General features: G+C 41.2%; 1 protein-coding gene across 4 annotated transcripts in view; it reads left to right on the top strand.

Annotated features, from left to right (window-relative positions):
* Positions 1–24,360, top strand: part of col12a1a (collagen, type XII, alpha 1a) — a 51,511-nt gene that overhangs the window by 4,401 nt on the left and 22,750 nt on the right. For 2 of the 4 annotated variants that reach the window (XM_088319308.1, XM_088319332.1), the window contains exons 4-35: positions 44–187; positions 891–944; positions 1,878–2,141; positions 2,216–2,380; positions 2,555–2,728; positions 2,871–3,161; positions 3,238–3,840; positions 4,169–4,447; positions 4,652–4,927; positions 5,039–5,311; positions 9,141–9,410; positions 10,010–10,276; positions 12,069–12,261; positions 12,347–12,471; positions 13,573–13,722; positions 13,801–13,920; positions 14,016–14,180; positions 14,266–14,412; positions 15,494–15,633; positions 16,371–16,500; positions 17,639–17,784; positions 18,150–18,279; positions 18,382–18,518; positions 19,003–19,132; positions 19,205–19,344; positions 19,462–19,594; positions 19,735–19,755; positions 20,483–20,622; positions 21,682–21,811; positions 22,000–22,139; positions 23,543–23,672; positions 23,843–23,863. In XM_088319308.1, the coding sequence (XP_088175434.1) occupies positions 44–187; positions 891–944; positions 1,878–2,141; positions 2,216–2,380; positions 2,555–2,728; positions 2,871–3,161; positions 3,238–3,840; positions 4,169–4,447; positions 4,652–4,927; positions 5,039–5,311; positions 9,141–9,410; positions 10,010–10,276; positions 12,069–12,261; positions 12,347–12,471; positions 13,573–13,722; positions 13,801–13,920; positions 14,016–14,180; positions 14,266–14,412; positions 15,494–15,633; positions 16,371–16,500; positions 17,639–17,784; positions 18,150–18,279; positions 18,382–18,518; positions 19,003–19,132; positions 19,205–19,344; positions 19,462–19,594; positions 19,735–19,755; positions 20,483–20,622; positions 21,682–21,811; positions 22,000–22,139; positions 23,543–23,672; positions 23,843–23,863 (5,628 nt within the window). The remainder of the gene's footprint in view (positions 1–43; positions 188–890; positions 945–1,877; positions 2,142–2,215; positions 2,381–2,554; positions 2,729–2,870; positions 3,162–3,237; positions 3,841–4,168; positions 4,448–4,651; positions 4,928–5,038; positions 5,312–9,140; positions 9,411–10,009; positions 10,277–12,068; positions 12,262–12,346; positions 12,472–13,572; positions 13,723–13,800; positions 13,921–14,015; positions 14,181–14,265; positions 14,413–15,493; positions 15,634–16,370; positions 16,501–17,638; positions 17,785–18,149; positions 18,280–18,381; positions 18,519–19,002; positions 19,133–19,204; positions 19,345–19,461; positions 19,595–19,734; positions 19,756–20,482; positions 20,623–21,681; positions 21,812–21,999; positions 22,140–23,542; positions 23,673–23,842; positions 23,864–24,360) is intronic. The other 2 variants (XM_088319324.1, XM_088319315.1) reach the window with 2 other exon arrangements.

Genomic DNA, 24,360 nt, shown 5'->3' with positions numbered 1-24,360 from the left:
GGACAACACATGTAAACCTCACTAACACATATTTCTTATGCAGATGAACCGACAAGAGACTTTGCCCTTAATGCATATACTACGTCCACATCAATCAGTAATCTGACGCCCGATTTGGATTACTCAGTGTCCATCAACTCCTATTATGGATCTGAGGAGAGTATTCCCATCTTTGGTCGACTCACAAGTAAGTGATTTTTTGGGGAAAATTGGATCCTTTTTTTTTTTTTTTTTTTCTGTCTTTTTACAGCCAGACGATTTATCTGAAAGTATACACTAGCAGACATTTCATTAGTTACATCTGCACCCAAACTGAGATGCATTGCAAAAGCAGCACAGCATTCGCTGTATGTCCACATAGATTAGAAATCCCTTTATTGTCATTGTACTCAAGTGTGCAACGAGATTAGAGATAGATATAGATAACGATGCTCAATTTTGATTGACATTGTTATATGTTATGGCACAAACGATCCACACAAAATAAACAACGTGCACCGCTGTGAAAGTTTCAATTAAAAGTGAGCATCATTTTCTATTTACATGCAGATTTTGATTATCTTGCACATTTGGATTGATGGTTGGCTGAACGAATCAATCTGGAGACATCCAGAGATGAATGATGTACTTTTGTAATTAAAGCCACATAAATCTAAATCTCACTTATCCGAATTGCATCTTCTAGGAAGAGAAGTTAGAACAATGTATTTTTTCCGCTCCTGTTTATGTCTAATACACTACCATACAGTATTTGTAAGCAGCTGGTTTGAATTGTCTTGGCTTGGTTTTATGATGTGTTGATTTTCTTTCCTCCTCCTGTTAAGAAAATAATGCAACGGACCAGAGTGACACTGTGCTTTGCTGACTGTCCAAGTGTTCTTGTCTTTCAGTCCAGTCCGGTAACTCCAGTGGACGTGTCAGGAGGCCACAGTCAGATGCAATCAGTGAGTGCTTTTTGTTGTGCCAACCAAAATATTTACAGGGCTTCTTCTCCATCTTCTCTCATTTTCTCAAGTATTTTATTTTTTTCATGACAGTCTTCAGAGTACATTTTCCCTTGGAATAATTTGATCATTTTACCTTCTGCTGGGTAGTCGCTAGTGAGCGCACAACGTTCCTGACAGTGGGTGGGAAGGCAAGCATTGATTCCTTTAATTAACAGCAGTCTCAACATTCAGAAAATAAAAAAAGGAAAAGGGAGGCTTCAGGCTTGAAGGCAGGACACAAAGTTTCTTTTGTGCGTCATGGAGGGGAAAGAGAGCAGGAAGGGGAGGGTGACCCACCAATGACACCTTCATTGTACCCCATAGAAACAGGCACCATCTGACAAAGTACGTCATAGGGATTTAAATATCTTTAACATCCCCCCACCTGTTGAGCCTTCTGGAAATGACTTCCAGATTTCACTTTGTCCTTGTTCGTAGCTAAGCACTTGCTGTCTTTCACATTACATAATTTTCAACATTTGGTGAGAGAATTTCAGATGAAAAAAAAATAGGGACACATTTGGAATGAATTAGACCAATTGAATTTCAAGTCTTCCCACAAACGCATCAGAAAGTTTAATAGACAAACATTATTCTAATAGAAAATACAATCTACTATCAACAGCCATGCAGAATTTTAAAGGATATAAAAGTGAAGATTGCAGCTGGGACTTTGGGTAAATATTTAGTCCACAGGGCTGCTTCAGGTTGGAATAATGATACCAAACCCACTCTTTGGCTCACGTAGATATTTCCTTTGTGGTGTCAGAGTCCACATGGGAAGAAAATAGTTATTGTAAAAATATTTTTGAACTCATCCCCAGCTCAGGTCAGTCCAAATTCTACCACGTGACGTGATTCAACTCCTATTTCTGCTCCTTGTTTCTACAGAGTGCTCTGTCAGTGCGATTGCAGATTTGGTTTTTCTGGTGGACGGATCATGGAGCGTGGGCAGAGAGAACTTTAAGCACATCCGCAGTTTTATCGCCGGCCTGGCTGGGGCCTTTGACATTGGCGAGGACAAAACTCGAGTGGCTGTGGTACAGTACAGCACGGATACTCGCACAGAGTTCCCTCTTACACGTTATACCAGGAGAGGAGACTTGCTCCAAGCCATCAACTCGCTGCCATACAAGGGAGGAAATACCATGACAGGTGAGGAGCCCCTCTGTCTATATTTCACTCAAGAATGAAATAAGACAAATATGTCTTTATATCACTTTCTTCAGGGGAAGCCATTGAGTACTTGATGCAAAACATCTTTACGGAGGAAGCTGGATCCAGGAAAGTTTTTCCAAAGATAGCCATGATCATCACTGATGGAAAATCCCAGGATTCGGTTGAGGAGCATGCTAGAAGACTTAGGAACATTGGAGTGGAAATTTTTGTCCTAGGTATGTTTTTGACAAAGGGAGTTATTATTTTGCTCTCCCATGTGTCCTATCAGCCTGTTCTGGGAAGCCTCTTGATTTTCCACTGATAGTTCATTGTAAGATGCCTGTTATAAATGCTACCTATAACCACAGCGCACTCCAAGTTACACGTTTTTTTCTCTTTTTCCATTCAAGGTATCAAAGGCGCAGATGATGATGAACTTAGAGAAATGGCCTCCACTCCATATGACAAACATGTGTACAATGTACCAAATTTTGATATGATCCAAGATGTCCAGAGAAAGATCATCACAGAAGTGTGCTCTGGTGTTGATGAGCAGCTCAGCATTCTAGTCAGCGGTGAAGAACGTAGGTCTTACATTCTACTTCCTAAATGAAGTACTTTATCATTTATGGCTTGGAAAAAGTTGTTTAAAATACAAACTGGAAAATTATAGTAGTCTCCAAGTTGTTGAATTCTTTTCTTGTCTGATCTGATGCTTTTCATTAGCGGTGGAGCCGGCATCCAACTTGCAGGTGACGGAAATCGCATCAAAGTCAATGAGGGTGACATGGGATGCCTCACAAGGATATGTCTCCGGATATAAGCTTGTCCTTATCCCCATGTTGCCTGGCATCAATCGTCAAGAATTGTACATTGGTGCCACACAGACGTCCATCAATGTTCGGGATCTCTCTCCTGATACTGAGTACCAGATAAGCCTGTATGCCCTCAAGGGTCTGACACCCAGTGAGCCCATTATGGCTATAGAGAGGACACAGCCTGTCAAAGTGAGAACAGGTGAGATTTCGTATTGTCAACCTGTCATTCATGTTACTTTGTGGCGAGACATCAATTGTGCATGCTGTCATTCTAGAATGCTCACTGGGAGTGGACGTGCAGGCTGACGTGGTCCTGCTTGTGGATGGCTCATACAGTATTGGATTACAAAACTTTGCCAAAGTCCGTGCCTTCTTGGAGGTACTGGTCAATTCCTTTGACATTGGCCCCAGCAAGGTCCAGCTTAGCTTGGTCCAGTACAGTCGAGATCCACACACTGAGTTTGCGCTCAACACCCATCATGACATCAATGCAGTTGTCAAAGCTGTCCGCGCTTTCCCTTACCGTGGAGGCTCCACCAACACTGGCAAGGCCATGGTCTACGTGAAGGACAAGATCTTTATCAATACACGTGGTGCGAGAGATAATGTCCCTCGTGTCATGGTGCTGATCACAGATGGAAAGTCATCAGACTCTTTTAAGGATGCTGCGACCAACCTGAGAAATAATGATGTGGAGATCTTTGCTGTTGGTGTGAAAGATGCAGTGAGGTCCGAGCTGGAGGCCATCGCCAACGAACCGTCAGACACTCATGTGTACGAGGTGGAGGACTTTGATGCCTTCCAGAGGATTTCCACAGAGCTTACCCAGTCCATCTGCTTGAGGATTGAACAGGAACTTCTTAAGATTAAAAAGAAGAGTAAGTTCCAGGGCAAATGTACTTCAAGTACAAATTATGAGAAAAGATTCAGCAGCTGTGCACAGCAACAATTAAAAGATGCAAGACATGCTTGGTTGCTTTTTTTCAGGCTGGACACAATTAGAACACCAAATGACTGTCCATTACTATGGACTAGATGTACTATATTGGCAAAAATAATTGAATTCCAAACTGTGGTTACAATAATTGCAGTATATTAATTGAGGCAAAAAAGCACCCAACTAGAGTATAATGTGTTCATCATGTTAATGATTTTCAAACATCATGTGATTTAGCCCACTTAGTATGTTATTGTTTTGTTTGTTAGGTCTGCTTCCACCCGAAAACTTGGTATTCTCTGAGATTACCTCCCGCAGCTTCCGCACTACCTGGACTGCACCTATTTCCGATGTGTTGTCTTACCTGGTGCGATTCCGTAAGGCTGAAGATGTCACCGGAGATTATATTACTCTGGCAGTTCCCCGTGAAAGTACCACGGCTGTTCTGCCTCATCTTACCCCCCTCACTACATATGAGGTCAACGTGTTTGGGCAGTATGACAAGGGAGACAGTTTTCCTTTGACTGGTGAAGAAACTACCCTTGAAGGTAAGATATTTGCCTTAGTTTTGAAGGTTTGGCCCACCTGTAATTTTTAAAGAGTTGGCTGAACTGACCTAATCAGGGTGGATCACTCTATTCCAGTCCACAGTAGATCCAAATGTAAAAATTAGATGCTCTATGTGGGTTGAATCAAAATCTAAAATTATTTATGACAGCACACGTTAACACGTATGTATCTTACCTTTCCAGAGAAAGGGAGAGTACGGAACCTACGAGTTACAGAGGAGACTACTAGCAGTTTCAGGGTATCGTGGAAAGCTGCTCCAGGATCAGTTCTCAGATATCGTCTGTCATACGTCCCACTGAGTGGTGTTGGAGAAATACTGGAGGCGCAGACTATTGGAGATGAGACTACCATTGTACTAGAGGAACTTTTCCCCATCACCACATACCGTGTGTCTGTGTCTGCTGAGTACATCACAGGCATGGGGGATGAAATGCAAGTGGATGGTACAACCAAAGAAGGTGAGCCAAGAACAGAAGTACCCTACTGACCATTTCTAACTAAAGTATAATTCTGAGAACTTTTCTGACTGTCCACTGAATACGATTAAAGTCATTTTTGTTCGTCCTCAGTAATTGGGTCTCCCCGTAACCTTCGGGTGTTTGATGAAACCATCAACACTATGAGACTAACATGGCAGGCTGCTCCAGGAAATGTCCTCCAATACATCATTGCCTTTAAACCTGCCGAGGCAGGTGAGAGGAGGGAAGTTACCATCAGAGGAGATACAACTCAGGCTTTGCTTCAGAACCTCCAACCGGATACTGAATATGAGCTCTTTGTGAGTGCACGCTATACTTCTGCTTTGGGTGATCCTCTCCTTGGTACAGGAACAACATTAGAAGGTAAGCAAGATGTATCTCAAGACAATTTATTAATCTGAATTGAACTATGGAAAATGGTGTCTTCAGTGGTGTAGCATGGTGTGAGTCTGATATTGGTAGGTCCTTTTTGTAGTTTCCAGCCTTTTTGACTCTTTAGGGCTACCATCGTTCTTCTAAGCAAAACTTGCATCTCTAACAGCCCCGTTTGACATTAACTTTTAAAAGTAGTGCTATTCTTTTGATTTATTTATTTATTTATTTTTTACTCAAACCGTAGTACATCCACTGCTACTTTTACTACTATTACTACTACTTTTACTCCTGTTGCGCAGTATTCAGATTTCTGATATCTAAATTGCTTACCCTCTACCGGCCACCACCCTGCACACCAAGGTCGTCACCCTCTCTAGCCCATGCGACACCTCTGAGAGTGTGTGAAAGACTTGAGACATAGCCAATAGGATTGTGGGCTCAACAAATCAATGCTGCTTGTTGTAAAAATACATGATCAAACTCAGTGCCACAGGAGCCGTGCAGCAAATTTACAATTTTAGTCTTGAGTTGTTTTTTTTTTTTTGTTTTTTTTTGAATGAGCTATGAGAGTAATTCTTGGAATGCAGTACTGGACCTAATTATTGTGGCACAGGCTGTAGGTGTGATGAGGAGGAAATCTGTGAGTGTGTGTTGAGGTGCTTGTAAACCTGGATAATATGAATGGCTTGGAGCAGAGCGCATGCACTCTGATCTTGTTACATTTTGGTTTGTCTGCCAGTTGTGCGCCATATGTGCTCTATACTAGTCACTGTCTACAGTACAGTAGAACATATATGTATTCATTAATATTCATATGCAGTTTAATACTGTAAGAGAGTTTTTGAGATATTAAGAGTGCCCGAGAATGTAAGCCCAGCACCTTAGAATGGAAAGTTAAAAAAAAAGTATGGCATGATTAGTTAGAACCAGAATGGCCAAAGTGTTGTGGAATTATGAACAACAAGTAAGGCATTGTCTCCAGCAGAGAAGAATGTCAGTTCCATTAAATTGTGTATTAAAGTAAAGGTAGGGCAAAAAAAAGTCTGCGTTTTGCCAGTGAGAACAGTCATCATAGCTTTCTGCTGTGAGGACACATGCAACAGAGGCTTCATTGTTGTTGAGCTAAAGTGAAAATGCAATTGTATGCAATTCTATTTTAAAATGAGACTTGATAAAAATTTACATTTTAATTCATCATACCATAATTTGATGAATGTCGTTTATTAAAATGAAACGATGAGTAGCCCTGCAATAAATGTCCTCAACCTTCAACTAATGATGACATGATGTGCTTCCATTGCATTCCTAACAATTGTATCAACAATGTAAAAATGTCATTTTCCTAGACAACACAATCATGCTGCTCCAGCCCAAATGCCGTTGGATGTGCTACGGTTTATTTTTGTGTAATGTTCAATGCAAACAAATTTCCCTCTCGAGCAAAATGAAGACATCATAGAGTTAACTTCGACGAGTCAAATGTGTGCTGTCACTAGCTGCACACCCCCATAGGAAAAGGCCTGATGACAAAGCAGTTTGTTTAGGCGGCTCTAAGAACTCTATCATGATCTCAGCATGCTCTGAACACTGATCTCATTGTCTTCAGGGGTTACTTGCTTTGAGTGACCCTCCCTGCGAAGTCCGTGTAGGTGGCTTACACAAAGCAAGCTCTTATAGCTAAGCCCATATGGCGCTAGCCAACACAGAAACCACAGGGTAGGCAGAATTGTTACTCTGAAAGGTCTAAGAGGGCAGCACACTCACCAGGTGCAGCCGCATATGGGATGATGAAATGCGCCTTTCAACCATGAACAAACACTGATATTTACTTATAAAGAGGCAGTTCTGTCCACAATGGAAGATGTTACCAATGGAAACATTAGAAAGTTGCTGTCTCAAGGGTGGGGCAAATGAATTCCAAGGTCCTGGGAGAGTGAAAATAAAAAGAAAGGAGTGTTGCATTGAGAAAATGCTTCAGGGTGTCCTGGACGATTCAGAGCTCCGACTGTATTTTGGGAGGTCATGTATTCAGACCTTCAAGCGCATCATTGGTCACTATCAAGATGCTTGGCATCAAATTGAGTTGCCTTTCTCGTTTTATACCATATTTGTTTGGTTTCTGTAATTTACAGTCCATGATACTATTCTCAGAAGTTCCTTCTTAGTTGCATGTGCAGTAAATCCATTTCTAATGGAAGTTTCTGTTTGTGACGCTGCTGGCTCATTGTTTGACTACATTAGTCTAGCTTGGAAAATGAAGTCATAATTGAGTTTCAGATGCTTATCATTAAAGTAATAAGTGAAGAGGTAAGCGAAAGTAAGGGTGACCTGCCGAGCTGCGATGTGACTGTCAACTTCGAAAAAGTGAAGACTCCGCAAGTCAGAACTTGGTGCCGGAGATGAGTCCACAGTTCAGGGGCCTAATGGCATTTGAAATAATTAAGGTAATTATTAGTGCATGAGATAATGCTGGCACATTTTTTGTGGATGCTCTTTCTTTGTTTCGATAAGGAGCTTTAGGTGTCTTTAGTTACAAATGTCAAGGTTATGCCAGCACACACCCAACGGAGAAAGCTTTTACGATATTATTTAGTTGCGTCATATCAGGTTTTATGAACGTGGGTTAGGCTTTTGTGTGAAGTTATCCGTTAGCATACAATTATTCACACCGGGAATGCCCATGATTTGATTTACGATAGCTGTCTTTTGCTTTTCAGAGCGGTAAAATTCAGACTTCGTTTATGCTAAATCTGTGAACCATGTGTTTCATGCATGCGTCCTTTACCTTTTGCAGTGGCCCCTTCACACTTGTGCGCAAATGTTGAAAAGTGGGCCACTGTCTGCAAAGGTAATCATCCTGTGTTCCTTCCCTTCACCCACGGTTCACTCACAGCCGGAACAGTCAGTCACGTTTATGTTTTGCCGTTTTTTTGGCACAGGTTCTCTAGTTATTGTGATGGTCTGGCTATGGTATGTGCAGCCTTGACTGTTTTCAAGGTGCTCAAATTCTGGAACTCCTCATCTCTGAAGTCTACTCTCAAGGTGCCGATCACTCTGCTTGGCTGGAACATCTTCTGCTCTTATTTTTGTTCAGATCGCTTTCCAGGCCCTCAGTAATGGATGGATGGGATGCTAAGAAAGCGCAATAAATTAGACACAGTGGCTGCTTCTTAGCTTCTTATGCTGGGAGTCACAGCTCACGTTTTGTTTTCCATGAGGTTTGATAAATGTGATTAGCAGTGACCACCCAGCTAAACTACTCCGTCATTAAGCTCCAGCATGAAGGGATAAAGGCCTTTTAAAAGATTTGTCATAGGGCACATGGTTGTTCCGGCTTGTCAATGTTTCAGCCAGGTGGAAGTGGTGAGACTCTCAACATGGGCTCACCACTCAACATCTGGCTGATCCTCATGAAACACCACCAACAAAATCCCCAAGCTGTAAAACGAGTGAGGACATGAGGTAGTGCAACATCTGCAATTGTGGAATCGTGGATCGTGTTCCCTTAGTTTGTGGAAAATTAAAGTGCTGCAAGTAGAAGTGCGTAAGATATGCAATTTGTGATGAGTTTAGCAGATTTCTCCAACAGATTATAAAAGGAGAAGGTCACAGTGTAGTGCAGATCCTGCAGGGTTAAAGGAAAGACAGATCAATGATGGTTTATTGTTTGGATTGGATGTTGACACTCGAATTCCCCAGAGTCAGTTTTCTATCTTTGTGCTCCAATAGAGGGAATAAACCAATAAACATAGCTGAAAATGTATCCAACTACTGTATTTTTATTGACGTATAAACATATCTCTGAATTTATCCACAGAACTTGGTTCACCCAGAGACCTAGTGACCAAAGATCCAACAGACACAACTTTTATTGTGTCTTGGGTCGCGGCCCCGGGTAAAGTTCGTCAGTACCGGATTACCTGGCAGTCTATGTTCTCCGGGGAGTCTGGAGAAAAGACAATTCCAGGAGACTTCACGTCCACTATTTTGGAGGGTCTCACACCAGAGACACGTTATCAAGTGTCTGTGTATGCTGTTTATGGTCATGGCGAAGGTCAGCCCTTGAATGGGGAGGAAACCACTGATAGTAAGTCCATTATTTTGATTTCACTAACTTTCTCTTTCTAACTCTCAGTCACTTTATCCCCAACTCCACCTTTTTTTTTTCCAAGCAGCTTTTTAAATTTCAATTTACAAACTATTTTTGATGACTTTATACCAGCTTGATTTAGCATTCTGCTTATGATCTGCTGAAAGGACACGTTTCAGTTGAAAAAACAAATTGCTCTTTCGTCTCCGTTTTGTTTTTGTGTTCTAATGAAGCAATGCTTCTTTAGCCGTGAAATAGCATGAATATTTTTTTTCAAATGTATTCTTGCTCTTTTCTGCTATGGACAACAAGTCCTGTGCAACTCTCAAGCATCCAGTCCAAAGACAACAGGCTAAGTGTAATCAATCATGTAACAAAGTAGATATCCAGATGAAAGACTTTGACATACTGATGTTTAGTTTCCTTACCATCAGCACAGCCATGATGCTTATGTTTCCAAAGGTGCGGAAACACAAGCTGTTAAGCACACACTTAGCGCACATTTGAATCTGAACTTGGTCTGCATTTTCCATCAGACTCAATTCATCCTTTCCCTCATTTTAACCACAAGTGTTTTTTGTTTTTCTTCCCTTCAGTCTCGGATGCTGGCAGAGTGATCTCTGTCTCAGAGGAGACCGAGAAGAGCATGAAGGTGACATGGCAGCCAGCACCTGGAAATGTGGTTAACTACCGTGTTACTTATAAACCGCAGTCTGGAGGGCGCCAGCTGGCAGCCAAGGCGCCCGGTGGCAATACCACCACAGTGTTGAGACGCCTTACTCCCCTCACCACCTATGACATCATTGTTGTGCCGGTATACCGTTCCGGTGAGGGCAAAGCAAGACAAGGCGCAGGAACAACATGTAAGTTGGTCCATCACTTGGTCTTAATCCCAGTACCCCAATGTTCCTCTGCATGTTTCTCATAACATGTTAAGCAAAATATTAACAAGTGGAGTTATAGACAGTATTGTGACCTCTTGCTGAGGAACTTTTTAAGCATGTTAAATTTGATGAATTTATTGATTTTTAATATAAATTGGACTTCATGTTGGTCATGTTTTATCCGAACTCTCAGGAATCATTATCCGATTCCAGAATGTTTTGATATGGCCTGAGTTCAATTGCTAGTTTAAGTCAGAAAAAAAATCCAATTTATTACTTATCACTGTTATTGCCGCCAGCGATGCCCATCAAAGTCTGTGGCAAACCAAGAGGAAATGATTTAATAGTAAACAAAAGCTACTGCCTTTGTTTAGATCATCTTCCAAGAGTTTACTTCAAAGGTCCAACAGCCATGAGTGATGCAACACAGCGAAATTAATCTGCATGCAGACTTGGCTGACAAGTTTCCGTCTGCAATGAAGAATTAGAGCTATCAGTTATTAACAACATAGTCCTACTTAAATGTATCCAACTTAACAACTTTCACTTGTTATTGCCAATCGTGGATTTATTACTTGTCGCGACTTTCAATCTTGAGGAGATGTAATTTTGTCAGACTCCTTTCAGGAGAGGAAGATGTGGAATTTTCAGCACTTCTCAGAAAGTTAAAAGGTCCAATACAGTTAACAGATTTGTGTCAAGTTACTTCCACCATTTTTGGTTATTTAATAATTTGGGAAAAGTACTGACCACGTGTGCACTGACAAATACTACTGATTTATGAGAAACATTAAACTGATCAAATTTGGATTTTTGGATTCAAATTTGGAGATTTCTGCCTGACACTGAAGACCTATCTTAGTCAGGGATGGACAATTGCAGCCAGTGGCCCGAGTGGTTCCTTGATTTAATTAAAACATTTGTATTCATTTATTTATGTATTTTTACAAACACCAAAGATTCTTCACAAAATGCTGATTAACATTCAATCGACATTTTATATATATAAAAAATGCGGGGTAAATGTCAACATAATCCAGAAAAAAAACTATTAAAAAATATTGACCGACACATCAAAGATTATTTGACTATCTTCCTTTCTTGAGCATTGACGTCGGACTCTTCCACTAAAGGCTCAGTCAATTGCTCTCTGGATTATTAAAGATCCATGATTCCTAGCAAGTCTGGTCTCATTGATGTCATTATCACTCAGCTGCTCACTGCGTAACGACTTGGCACACAGGATATGTATATGAAAGCATGTGAAAAAATGTCCAGAAAGCTGAGCTTTCCAGTTACAGCATATACTGCAGGGCAATTACACTCAAGAGGAAAACTCATAGTTTGGGTCTGAAATATGTAGCTGGCGTCTGGCCAAAACCTCCTATGTCGCGAGTTGGTCATTTTATTTATTTATTTTTTCACAACTCTCTACTAGTGATCAAGTGTGTGAATATATACATTTGTTTTTATTGATTTTTTTTATTTTTTAACAATCTTAAGTGTTGAAAATAGGTGAAAAGTGATGACTTTTAGTAGTCCGAGGAGAGCATCAGCAATTTGGGACACCAGCCCCGGAATGTTTCTGACAAACCTTGTAAAATGGAAAAGTCTTTTCTTATTAATACATTGTGCTAGTTTTGGTTTAGTTTTCCTGCTTTGTTTTTGTAAGTATATGTCTATAATAAGTAAAATGTAATTATATAGCCCCATTCTCAGAGCAAGAGTTAAAATAGAATAAATGAAACATTTGCAACTCTCTCCCTACCAGTGACCCCCTATAAAGGTCCCAGGAATCTCCAGACTTCAGAACCAACAAAGACCAGTTTCCGTGTAACATGGGACCCTGCGCCTGGTGAGGTGAAGGGTTACAAAGTCACTTTCCACCCCGCAGAAGATGATATTGATCTGGGAGAGCTTCTAGTTGGCCCCTATGACAACACCGTGGTACTGGAGGAGTTAAGGTAGCAGTACATTTTGTCACTTTTGAAGAACCATCTTGTGTATTTTATATGACATTATGAATTGCTGATTTCTTTGTATTCTTAGAGCTGACACCAAATACACAGTGAATGTGTTTGGCGTGTTTGAGGGAGGAGAAAGTATGCCATTGGCTGGAGAAGAGAAAACCACACTCACAAGTGGACCTGAGCCACCTCCTGTTGAACTAGCAGGTAACTTTACTTACTGGTCTACTATCTGACATTGGAGTGAAATAAAAACGAATGAGTCACTTCGACAGTAGTGCCACATCATTCAAGACTTTTCTGCTCTGTGCAGTGTGTCATATTGGGATTCCACCTTCAATTTCCAGCCCATTTGCAGACTTGATGTGTACATACGTCATTTATTTAGATTTCAAAATATTTTATTACTTTCTGAGTCAGAGGGCGGCACTCATTTATGAGCAGTGTAAAGGAAAACTGACGTGTTTCAAAGGAGCATGAACGGCAAGTTTGACCAGGTCATCCCTAATAAGGAGATAGATAAAAAACGGTCTACTTCCAAGCATTTGAAAAGCTAATAACAAATCTATTCTGGAAGACATACACTACAGTACAGTAATGTTCATTTTTGCACCTGAAACAGCTTAGAAGTTTTTCCCACTTTTATCACGTCTCTTTGTTTGACATCTGCTTGTTTGTTGTGAGGTTTTGATTTTTCATTTTGTTTTTAAAGGGGTGGGTCTGTAAACCAAATATGTAACCTGTGTTCAGTTCCAGACAGTGGCAGTTAGTGCAGCTTCTGCCCGTGCCAGTTGCACATCTGCAGTCTCCTTTTAGGTGCTGAGGATTCCAGCGCACAGTTGGAAGACAACATTTGAATGTTACCTGGCTGCTAAGGAGGGCAAGGGAGTTCCTTCAGCCTTTGATATGTCACGGGCTGTTATGACTTTATTCTCCTGATTTGCCCCTGGGATGAACGCACAGATGCAAGAAAACCACAGCCAAGAGACACTGCCCTGACATGCAGCAAGACGAGAGGACAATCATTTCGACACCTGGAAAATAAATGCTTGCTGAAAAAAGAAGTCCTCAGAGAAGGATGAAATATTAGGCACTTCACTGCCTGTTTGTGGAGATATTTGCACTTTTTGGGTTATGTTTGCAGATATATTCTTTCATTTCCTTCTTTTCTTTACCACTTCCATATCTTAAATCAACACAATCATTCTTCTCCATTTACATTTTGATGAATAACGTTATCACGCACGAGCAATTGCAATTCAACTGAAATGTCATCCAATGAAGAAAGTGAACTCTTTGCCCTCTCAGATGTGATGTGTAAGACGAGTGCCCAGGCTGACATTGTGCTCCTTGTCGATGGCTCCTGGAGTATCGGACGTCTCAACTTTAAGACAATTCGCTCTTTCATCGCTCGTATGGTTGGAGTTTTTGACATCGGCCCCAAAAGAGTGCAAATTGGTGAGTCTCGCCAGCGGACGAAAGAAGGAATATTAAAGTTGTGATTGGTTGTCTAATGAAAATTTCTGGTTGAAATAGGTCTTGCTCAGTACAGTGGAGACCCAAAGACTGAATGGCATTTGGATGCTCACCAAACCAGGGAATCGCTCTTGGATGCAATCTCGAACCTTCCCTACAAGGGCGGAAACACCTTGACCGGTACTTTCGTTTGTGCATTCAAAATAAATGAATGGGGGAAAAAATGCATTTAAGAAATCCATTGATACAAAACATCCACGTATTAACTCCCACAGGTCTGGCTTTGAACTACTTGCTTCAGAACAATTTCAAAGAAAACGTTGGCATGCGACCCAATGCTCGCAAAATTGGTGTGCTGATCACTGATGGCAAGTCCCAGGATGATGTCATTGTCAACTCTCAGAGACTGCGCGACGAGGGCATTGAGCTCTATGCCATCGGTAAATATATTTTGCATAGAACATGATAATGATGATAACTGACATTGCTACCATGATAGTCACTCTCTTCTATATTTTATTTCAGGTGTAAAGAACGCTGATGCGAATGAGCTTAGGTCCATCGCCACGGATCCGGATGACATTCACATGTACAATGTGGCCGATTTCTCCTTCTTGCTGGACATTGTGGACAGGCTAACTGATAACCTTTGTAACAGTGTAAAGGGAGCAGGTGTGTATAAGTTTACATTAGTGTCAAATCAACTTTCAGAGCTGATTCTGTGACAGAATTTTTTGAATAGATGCTATATCATGATAATTGCACCCCTGATTCCCTGTAATTGATTAATTGATCCCAAGGCATTCTAGAACAGTGGTCCCCAACCTTTTTTTTACGCTGTTATCGGGTTCATACAACTCCATAACGTTTGTGGACCGGGTGCTGGCGGCATTGTGTGACGATCGGGGGAGGAGGGGATGGTAGGGCGTGTGCTCGCTGTGCTGTGTGACAAGCGGGCTTCGTAAGTGTGTTTAATATTAGCGTAATGCGACTGAGACAATTCGCATCTTGGCATGTGTTAACCGCAAGTAGTTTTTTTTTTCATCTGCTTGGCCCGGTCCAAAGTGGCCCACGGACCAATAGTTGGGCACCACTGTTCTCGAACTTAGCATTCTTCTACATAACTTTATGGGAACATGGGCAGGCCCTTATCTGTTCCAATATGATTGTGCCCCAATGCACATAGCAAGCTTCATTAAGCCATGCGTGGATGAGTATCTGTATAGACCTTATGAGCTTTGACTTCAACCCCCATAAAACACCTTAGGGATGAATAAGAACAGAGATTGTGAGCCAGGGCCTCTCATCCAACATCAGCGATCTCTGACCTCAAGTGTTCTTCTGGATGAGTGGAAAAAGATTCCCACAGACGCATTCCAAAATCTTGTAGGGAGATTGGAATCTGCTTCAATTCCATTTGCTTTTCCATCTTCATTTCCTGTAATTTGTGTTATGGCAAGAAGTCCCATAAGTTTTATCAAAAGGGTATTTGGCTTACTATAAGTGCAAAGTAGAAGCAGCAAATGAGTCAAATAACTGCAAATGCAATGTCATTTTATTCATGCCTCCCTGTTTCTAATTAAAATGCTGGCAACTTAATCAAATTTAAGAGTTGAAAATTGGCTCTGGTTGCAGCAAGTTGCGACTTTCCAGTTCATGAGAATTTGCTGGTGGTAACACATGTCGGAAACAACTTTTGTACGCATATAATGCTGACCGTGACGGTTTCTCTTGCACTTTCCGTCTGCTCAAGGAGGTGCGCCCGATGCGCCAACTAATCTGGTAACATCTGAGGTGACTCACAATTCTTTCCGAGCCACATGGACACCCCCTGAGGACCCAGTGGAAAGATTCCGGGTGGAATATGTGTCTGAATCAGGAATCGCACAACAGGTAACTATATCACTGTTGGACCAACAAAAATGAAGGCAATATTTCGTTCTCAAAACACATAAAGGTTAAGTGCCGTTCCCTCGAGTAGAGGTATTGAGAGACGTTTGGCCTAAAGTACTGTATGTAATGGTCCGCTGTTTCAGAGTTTAATGGCCTACTGTGCAAAAACTTCAATTTTCAACCTCCTGTTTGGATTGGCCCCCTGCTGAATAGATGTCAAATAACATTATGATGGGACACAGGACTTGGAAACATGAACACACGGGTCTCAATATGGAATAGAAAACATAATGACTTCATGAACAATGGCAGCACTGGAAAAATAAAATAATTAAAAATGTTCATTTATAATAAGTACATGATACCTGCACATATAAGGCCCAAATTTATCAAATATCAAATTCTCAAGTACATCAAACGGAAAAAGTATGATTATTTCTGATTGCCATGGACAAACTGTTACCCGTATTTATTTATTTCCTATTGTGATTGCAATTATAAATGTATTGTTCCATTAATAGTTATCTGACGGTGTCAAACAGAACACATCTTTATTTTATCATCATAATTTGTGGAGTGAATCTCATTGTACATGCTGTCGATGACTGTAAAGGTTAGCTGTTCGTTCTACTACCTCCTGTGTACAAATACTCCCCTAGTAGAGATTAATCAGCATGTGCACCAATGTGTGAAATATACAATAGATGCCAAATGTATATTATCCTTTCTGTTATTAGGTGCTTGTGGATGGGACTCAGAACACATTGGTCCTCCAGCGTCTCGACCCTCTGACTGAGTACCTGGTTAACGTCTACTCTGTGGTGGGAGAAGAGATCAGCGAGCCACTGAAGGGCGCCGAGACTACATGTAGGTTTTGGTTTTCTACTCGGCATGTAGTGTTTGATTAAAGAGACTTTTAAGCATCCATTTATGGTTAGCGTTTCTAGTGGGAATGTAAATTTTGATAGGCATCGCCAAATAACATCAACATTAAAGAAAGGCTCACTAGACTTTTATCCACATAGTTTTGGCCATGTTGTGTGAAACCGTCCATCCATTATCCAAACCACTTATCCTCAGAAGGGCAGAATTCAGATTTTTTTTCTTTGAGATCAATGAATTTAAGTAGTCTGCCCCTGTCCTTTGAGTCTTTTCATTTTAAAAAACATTTGCTTTTGCCTCAGTCACCATCAGTGAATCAAATGTGTAGCGAGAGTACATGTTAATTGATGTCTTTAACTGTGATTCGAATGTGGCCATCCATTTCCTTTACCGCTTGTCCTCATGAGAGTCGTTCACACTCAAATTTACAGCTATGTATAATTTTAGAGTCTTCAATTAACGTTACATGCGTGTTTTTGTAATGTGGGAGGATGCCGGAGTACTCTGAGAAAAAAGCCACACTAGCGCAGGGAGAAGATGCAAACTCCTTACAAAACGTTTTGGACTTGATTGAAACATTTTATTTTTATTTATTGACGTCTTGGAAACTTTTAACCTGAGTTAAATGCTTCCAAGCCACAAATATTTTACCAAGCTGACCTTGCCTCACTTGAACAACTCTACTTGAGAAAGCAGAGCTAGAAATGCTTGCACATGCACGGGATGTTAGATTTCGATTTTATGTCACTCATAGCAGAACTTTCAGTTGGCCCAAAGTTATGGTCGGAAGGACTATTTTATTTTATTTTTTTTCTATTGGCACTCCAGTCCTCATATGCAGTTAATCCAAAAATGACAATTTATTGCAGCCCCCAAAGTGATATGGCTGCAAAATGACTAATAAATCTTCATTAAATGCATTTACAGACAACTTACTTTTCATACTTGCCATGTGGTATGAACCTCATGTTGACTTCTTAGTTTCTTAAGTGTTTAATTGGCTCTGTAGGAGAAAAACAAGATTTGTTGGTGCCAATAAAATGCAATGTAGCGACACCATTAAAGCAAGACTCTGCCCATGAGAATTTTGAATGATTATAATTCTTGACTATTTACTCTGCAGTGCCCCTGCCGAGTGTGAGAAGGATGGACATCTTTGATGAGCAGATGACCACAATGAGAGTGAGATGGGAGCCGGTACCAGGTGCTACAGGTTATATGTTGCTCTACAATGCCATTAATGCCACGGAGCCTACAGTTGAACAGGAGGTAAGTGCCTTTCAGATGTTGATATCATGCTATTTCAAACATACAAACTCATTATATTGTCGGCAGTTTTGAAAGCAAAGTACATCCAAATGCGGTGCTTAACACTCGGGAGCAGTTTTTGACAAAAAACACATGCAACAAAGTGAAGTCATATTTTTACACAGCTACCAGTATTGCCTCCAAGGAAAAGAGAAATACAAAAGTAACATTGTTACAGAAAGGTGGGTGTGATCATGTATGATCTCACTCGGCTGAGGGAGCGTCAGAATTGGTGCTCAAAACAGTGAAACCAAATGTGCGCCACTGGTGTCTGACTTTGGTCATTTCTTCACTTTTACCCCCAACCGTGTGTTGTTTTCCCACAGATCACAGTGGGGAGTGCTACAACTGATGTCCAGTTGGTGAAATTATCCCCCAACACAGCCTACTCAGTATCCCTCTTGGCCCTACATGGAGAGGCAGCCAGTCAGCCATTGACACAACAGGGAGTCACCTGTACGTACCGACGCGATTCAGATATTTCTGACCGAGCAAAATCCTGAAAATGTCAGCTGGGCCAACATTTATGCCTGACTATCCTACTGTTCCTTTCTTCAGTGCCTCTGCCACCTGTGGGTGAACTAAGGGTCCAGGATATCACTCATAGCACTATGAGGCTCATTTGGGATGCTGCTCCTGGTCCAGTCCGCAAGTACCTCATCACCTACAAGCCTGAGGGGGGAGAAGCAAAGGAGGTGAGTTTGATTAAAGTCTTTCTTTCGGTCGAATAATACCACGGAAAATTTTCCAATTGTTTGAGTCTAATGTAAAGGTTAAGACAGTTTGGTTTTACTCGGGTCTAAGACGGGTTATGGTGCTGTTGAATAGATATTGTACATGGTTGCTTTTCCCTTTTGGGAAAATTCTTGTTCTGGAAACATATGTGGAAGTGTCTCATGGCCTGTCAGTTTGATTATGAAAAATGTAGTGAGTAGGGGAAAAAGCGTTCTGGCCAGAAAGTAGCAAAACGTTGGCTTTATGGATCATGGGATTCCTACCCGTTCAGCGACAACATGCCACTCAAAACACAGACACACAAAAATGTCATTTTGTCTGATTTGGCTTCCAAGTAAAGTCAGTTAAACTGGAAACTTGTGCAAGACTTGGCAAAAAAATGAACAAAAATCTGAAGTCAGTTTAGAAATTTGGAATAATGATTTACAATAATAATGTTTACAGCTGGAAGTGGGGGGATCAAGGACCAGTACACTACTAGACAACCTGATCTCACAGACTGAGTACGGCTTGGCTGTTACTCCAATCTACGATGAGGGTCCTGGCCGCACCATGTTGGGTGAAGGAATTACTGGTAAGAATGAAGATATAACACAACTACAACAACCCAAAAAGTCAACCTAACTTCAAATATTCCATCTTGTAGACGTGGTTCCTGCTCCAAAGAACCTTCGATTCTCAGAGGTTACTCAGACCAGTTTCAGAGCCACCTGGGAGCATGGAGCGCCTGATGTGGCGCTCTATCGCATTGGCTGGAACAAAAAAGGAGAAAACAACTTCCAATATGTACGTCTGTTTACGTTTCTTAAAAGCAACTGGAAGTATATTTCGTTGCTTGTCTTATTTTTTCCCCATAATTACATTTTAAAATAATTATCTCACATGCTCTTTGTTTCTCATCAGTCCATTCTGAACAGTGACGAGACGACCCAAGTTCTTGAGAACCTGGAACCGGACACCCCCTATGATGTGTCAGTCACCGCCATCTATCCAGATGAGTCTGAGAGCGAAGACCTGCTTGGCACTGAGAGGACATGTAAGATGACTGAAATGATTACAAATGAACGTGCATTCGATGTTCACGCCCAGTTGCATGATAATATGCCAATGTGGAGACTTGGTGTAAGGTTTTGTCAATGGTGCGCCCATTATACCTTTTTATTTTTGCCTCTGTAGTGCCCAGGAGAAGTGTTCCGTGTAAGTAAATGTGTCAAAAGGAAAATTCGGATTTTCCTTTTTAAAGTGACAAGAGCATGATTTATTATTTTTGGCCAATCTGCATTGTTGTTCATTGGTCAAACATCATCATTGTCATCATCATCATCATCATCATCATCACCTTCATCATTATCAAGCAAGGCTGTGCTGCCGCTGACACAGCGAGTTACTTGAAGTGCTGTCCAATTTCCATCTTTGTCTGTTTGCTTGTTGCCCTGCTGCTTCTCCCAAAACTTTTCTTGAGAATGATTTAACGAGAGTCATGTTAAATGGCTGAAGACGGATTTCAGATGTGCATGTCGTGCCACACAGAATTGACAATTCCTTCTTTTGAAGCCCATTCCATGATTCATTCATCATTCATTTAGTTGTCATTCTATCTTTTCATCCATCCATCCGTCCATCCATCACTTAATCCAAACTCCATCCCTGCTTCAGAAAAGATACCATCCCTTGGATAAGTATTTTTTCTCCTTTAAAGCCGCGATCCTTGATATTTGTACCATATGAAGCATGCACATTCCAATATGTTGGTTATCCTTTTTTGATGACTCAAACATTTGGATTCATTGACGTATAAACACAGTCAATGGCCGGAATATCAAGGACAGCATCTTTAAAAGCGATCATGAAGCAACACATCTGCGCCTAGTAGGATAACCCACCATACTGACATGGTTGTAATTGTCATATTTGTCTTCTTCAGCCCCTCTTGCCCCTCCTACCAACTTGGTTGTGTACAATGAAACAATCACAACCCTCAACGCCAGGTGGAATCCAGCTCCAGGCCGTGTCCAGAATTACAGGGTCACCTATGTTCCCACTTCCGGAGGCAGGACCCAAACGGTAAGTCGAAAACGAAGCTCCGCTAATGAAGGGTGTTTGGTTGTATCCATAAGTGTACGCGTTAAAAGAAGCAAAAATCAATCCAAATGTGGATCTTTATTTGGATTATTTTTGAGTTGGGTTAAAAAGAGGTGGGGTAAACATGGAAGGATGTATAGATTAAAATTTGGGCAGTCCACGTACTTTATTATTTGGCAAAATTCAAGCCACAACTAAGTAGTCACATTGACTTTCTTGATTTTTAACTCAATCAGTCGTTGTTTTCTTCAGAGCAGAGCCGCCTTCAAGCAATATTTGTGCATTGCTCAACCACAGCAGCGTCAGTTCTGCATGAATCCAGTTTACTCTAAGCTAAATATCCTAAACTGCTGTCAGGAAAAGCCAACCGTAATTTGATGGAACCCGTCTGAGTTTTGTCTTGTTTTTTTTTCCCTCAATGTTTTCGAACACTGGAGACTGTGTGCTGCTGGTCATGGCCACTCTGACTGAACGTCTTAGTGGATGGCAGTTTCCTTTCGGTTTCACTTGGTTGACATTGCTTCTGCGATCCAGCTTTATAGGGAATTCAAAATTGTAATCATGCATGTATTCAAGCAGCATACGGAGAATGTTGCGTTCCATTTTGCTGCACGGCATATGTGAGAGTGAGTTTTTTTTTCACTAGTCTGGTTATTACACATAAATATGTTTTGAGTGCCACACAAAATATTTTCCCACTGTGTTATGCCTGACTTTTCTCTTTCAGAGGCTGTCTGCACCTTTGGCTTTGCCTCATATGGCTTTACTTAGATTTGCCGTCTAGATGGATTGCCTTCCTCTTTAGGATTTGATGAAATGTGGTTACCTTACAATTGGCTGCGTAATAAGACATTGAAGGATGGATGAAAAACCGGAAGTTAATGTCAGCTCACGATATTATAACTCGGGCAATATTCTGTTGCTTTTTACATGATATTACATTTTGTCTGTCAATATTTGATAGGGTCACTGTCTTATTTGAATTTTTGCATTTAAATATAAAAAAAACAATGCCTGAAATGTCAACTATTTCCCAAATAGGCCCAAGTTGGAGGGAAGAAAACCAATCTCTTCATGCCCAAGCTAACCCCTGACACTGAATATTCTATCAGTGTGGTGGCGGTTTACCCCCGAGGAGTCAGCAATGAACTGATTGGACTTGGCAGGACCAGTAAGATATTTATACTTTGAATAACAAGTATCGACAGGAGTATCTTTAATGATTTTTTTTTTTACAATGGTTAAGGAGGCACGTGTGGGTTGTGGCAAAAATAATTTGAATTGGGATGAGAACCAGGACTATCACAATTAAATATGATGTTATTACATTCGTAATTGAGTTGCTTGCTTTGACCTCAGAGCCTCTGGGTGGTGTCAGGAACCTTCGCGTCACTGATCCCACTACCAGCACCTTGAATGTCAACTGGGAGCCTGCTGACGGCAACGTGCGACAGTATAGAATCTTTTATGAACCTGCAGCTGGAGGCCAGAAAGACATGGTAAGTGAGGCGATACCACCAAATCATCACTGGGTCTCAGAGCCAAATTTGCTCATTAGAATAAAAATTTTGCAAGGTCTGTAAACTATAGGTAGATATACGATGATGTATTTTTTCAAACCCAGAAGTAAGACACCTGGTTCACTCTAACCCTGTCTCTCCATGCGAGGCTGTCGCGCCCCTTTTATGACGTCCTAACGCTGGCTTCTGCGCGCATCACCCACCAAAGAGTAAATAGTTATATAGTGTGTATAACTAGTAAGTTTAAGTTTTTATACACCAAAATACTTCTGACATATGTTGCTTAGCAACGAGGCTAAAGTTAGTGCATCAATGCTAATATTACGTCATCTTTTATCTCCCGGCCAATTTACTTTTGTACTTGCCAAGGTTCTCCAGGCAGATGTCTGAGAAATGACGATCAGACAGCTGCTAAATGGTCTGTCGCCGGGGAGGCCGGCGCCCAGGGCGAGGTGGCCGCTCAAAGCACCACTTTTACGGATGTGCTGGGCATCCCGCTGTCTGCTCAGAGAAAGTGGCCGTGTGTTTATTTAGAGCGCGCCTTCATCGGACACAGTTGCGCGGGTGAGCGCTCGGTGGGGGTGAAATTTCAGAGCAGTGGAGCTTCAGCCGAGGAGGCCGAGTTAAACACTTATAGCGCCTCTTTCCTGGATACGCTTGTCAAGCGTCCTACTCACTGCTTGAGAAAGTGGGCGTGTGTTTAGTCTACAGGGGCGGTACGGGGGTGGCTCCTCACTTCATGGCGTGGGAAAGTGAGGACCAAGTTGTTTTCTTGGAATGGGATGGACTGTTGTGTAGAGACCAGGAATACTCCGAGATAGGCGAATGTAGGTAAACACCACTTTGTGTGTGTGTTTAGTGAGGAATTTGCATTTTAGCATGGTTGAAAGCTCAAAAAATAGATTCAGTATGCTATGCCTCCTTTCAGAAACGTCTGCCAGATTTGTGGAAGGTTTTTAGATTGCGGAAGAGTTTTCAATACATTTTTGTGAATATGTGTTTGCACATATTTATTTGTACAATGGACAATGACGCACACGTCTTGCATATTCCTGAATATTGTCATAAGTCATGCATTATTCACAAAGATATGAATGGAAATATTGCCAAACACTCTGCTGCAATCAACCCTGACTCAAGTCCCATTCACAGTTAAATCTGTTGGTAGGCTTCAGCCCCTGCCATGACCCCAATAGGATAAGCATCAAAGAAAATTGATTGATGCATCATGATTACGGTTGGAATGTTAATAGAAGAAGAAAATTCTAGGACTTGAAACTTTCATCCAGATCCTGCTTTTTTTTCCCCCTACCCCACTTTTATGAGATTGCTTCCTCTTGTCAGATCTTTCCCTAAAGTATTTTTTGTTATCACTCCTTCAGGTCCAAGTGTCAGGCAACACATACAACACAGTGCTCAAGAACCTAGATTCCGATACCGTCTACACTGTGACAGTGGTTCCCGTTTACTCTGCTGGAGAGGGACAACGTCTGTCGGAAAATGGCAAAACACGTAAGTCCAGCCCGAGAATGTCAAATTAAATACATTTCCAGTAGTTTAATCCTTTTTTATCCTTGTCGCCTAACAGTTTGTATTTGTGAAATCAGTCATTGCTAAATATTCTGAGTACAATATTCAATGAAGGCTGCACCCATTATACTTTTCTATTTTTGCCTCTATAGTGTCCGGGAGTGGTGGTTCGTGTAAGTAAAAACTTCAAAGAGAAAGTTCAGTTTTTCCTTTTTAAGAGAAAGCATGCTTTATTTATATGACCAATCTGCACCGTTGTTCATTGGTCCAACATCATCATCATCATCATCATTCTCATAATCGTCGTCATCATTATCACCATCGTCGTCATCATTATTGTCATCATTATCATCGTCGTCATCATTATCATTATCATCATTGTTATCATCATGGGAGGCACTTAGCCCATGGCCAACTCTAGAGGGCCCTGCTGATGCCGACACAGCCAGTTTTTAGAAGCGCTGTCCAGCTTAATCTTCATCTGTTTGCTTGTCACTCTACTGCTTATCCCAACACTCTTCATGGGAATCATCTCACTAAAGTCATGTTTAATGGCTGATGACAGAGTTCAAGTGCGCATGTCATCCCACCCAGGGTTGAGAATTCCTTGTTTTTGAAATTCATTCCATCATCCAGTCATCATTCATTTACACATCATTTCATCTTATCA

Source organism: Idiotropiscis lumnitzeri, chromosome 1 (assembly GCF_059441095.1).
Source record: "Idiotropiscis lumnitzeri isolate Australia: NSW breed Sydney's pygmy pipehorse chromosome 1, RoL_Ilum_1.0, whole genome shotgun sequence".
NCBI lineage: Eukaryota > Metazoa > Chordata > Actinopteri > Syngnathiformes > Syngnathidae > Idiotropiscis > Idiotropiscis lumnitzeri.
The sequence above is the reverse complement of the archived record's forward strand: the minus strand, read 5'-3'. Positions and strand labels throughout refer to the sequence as shown.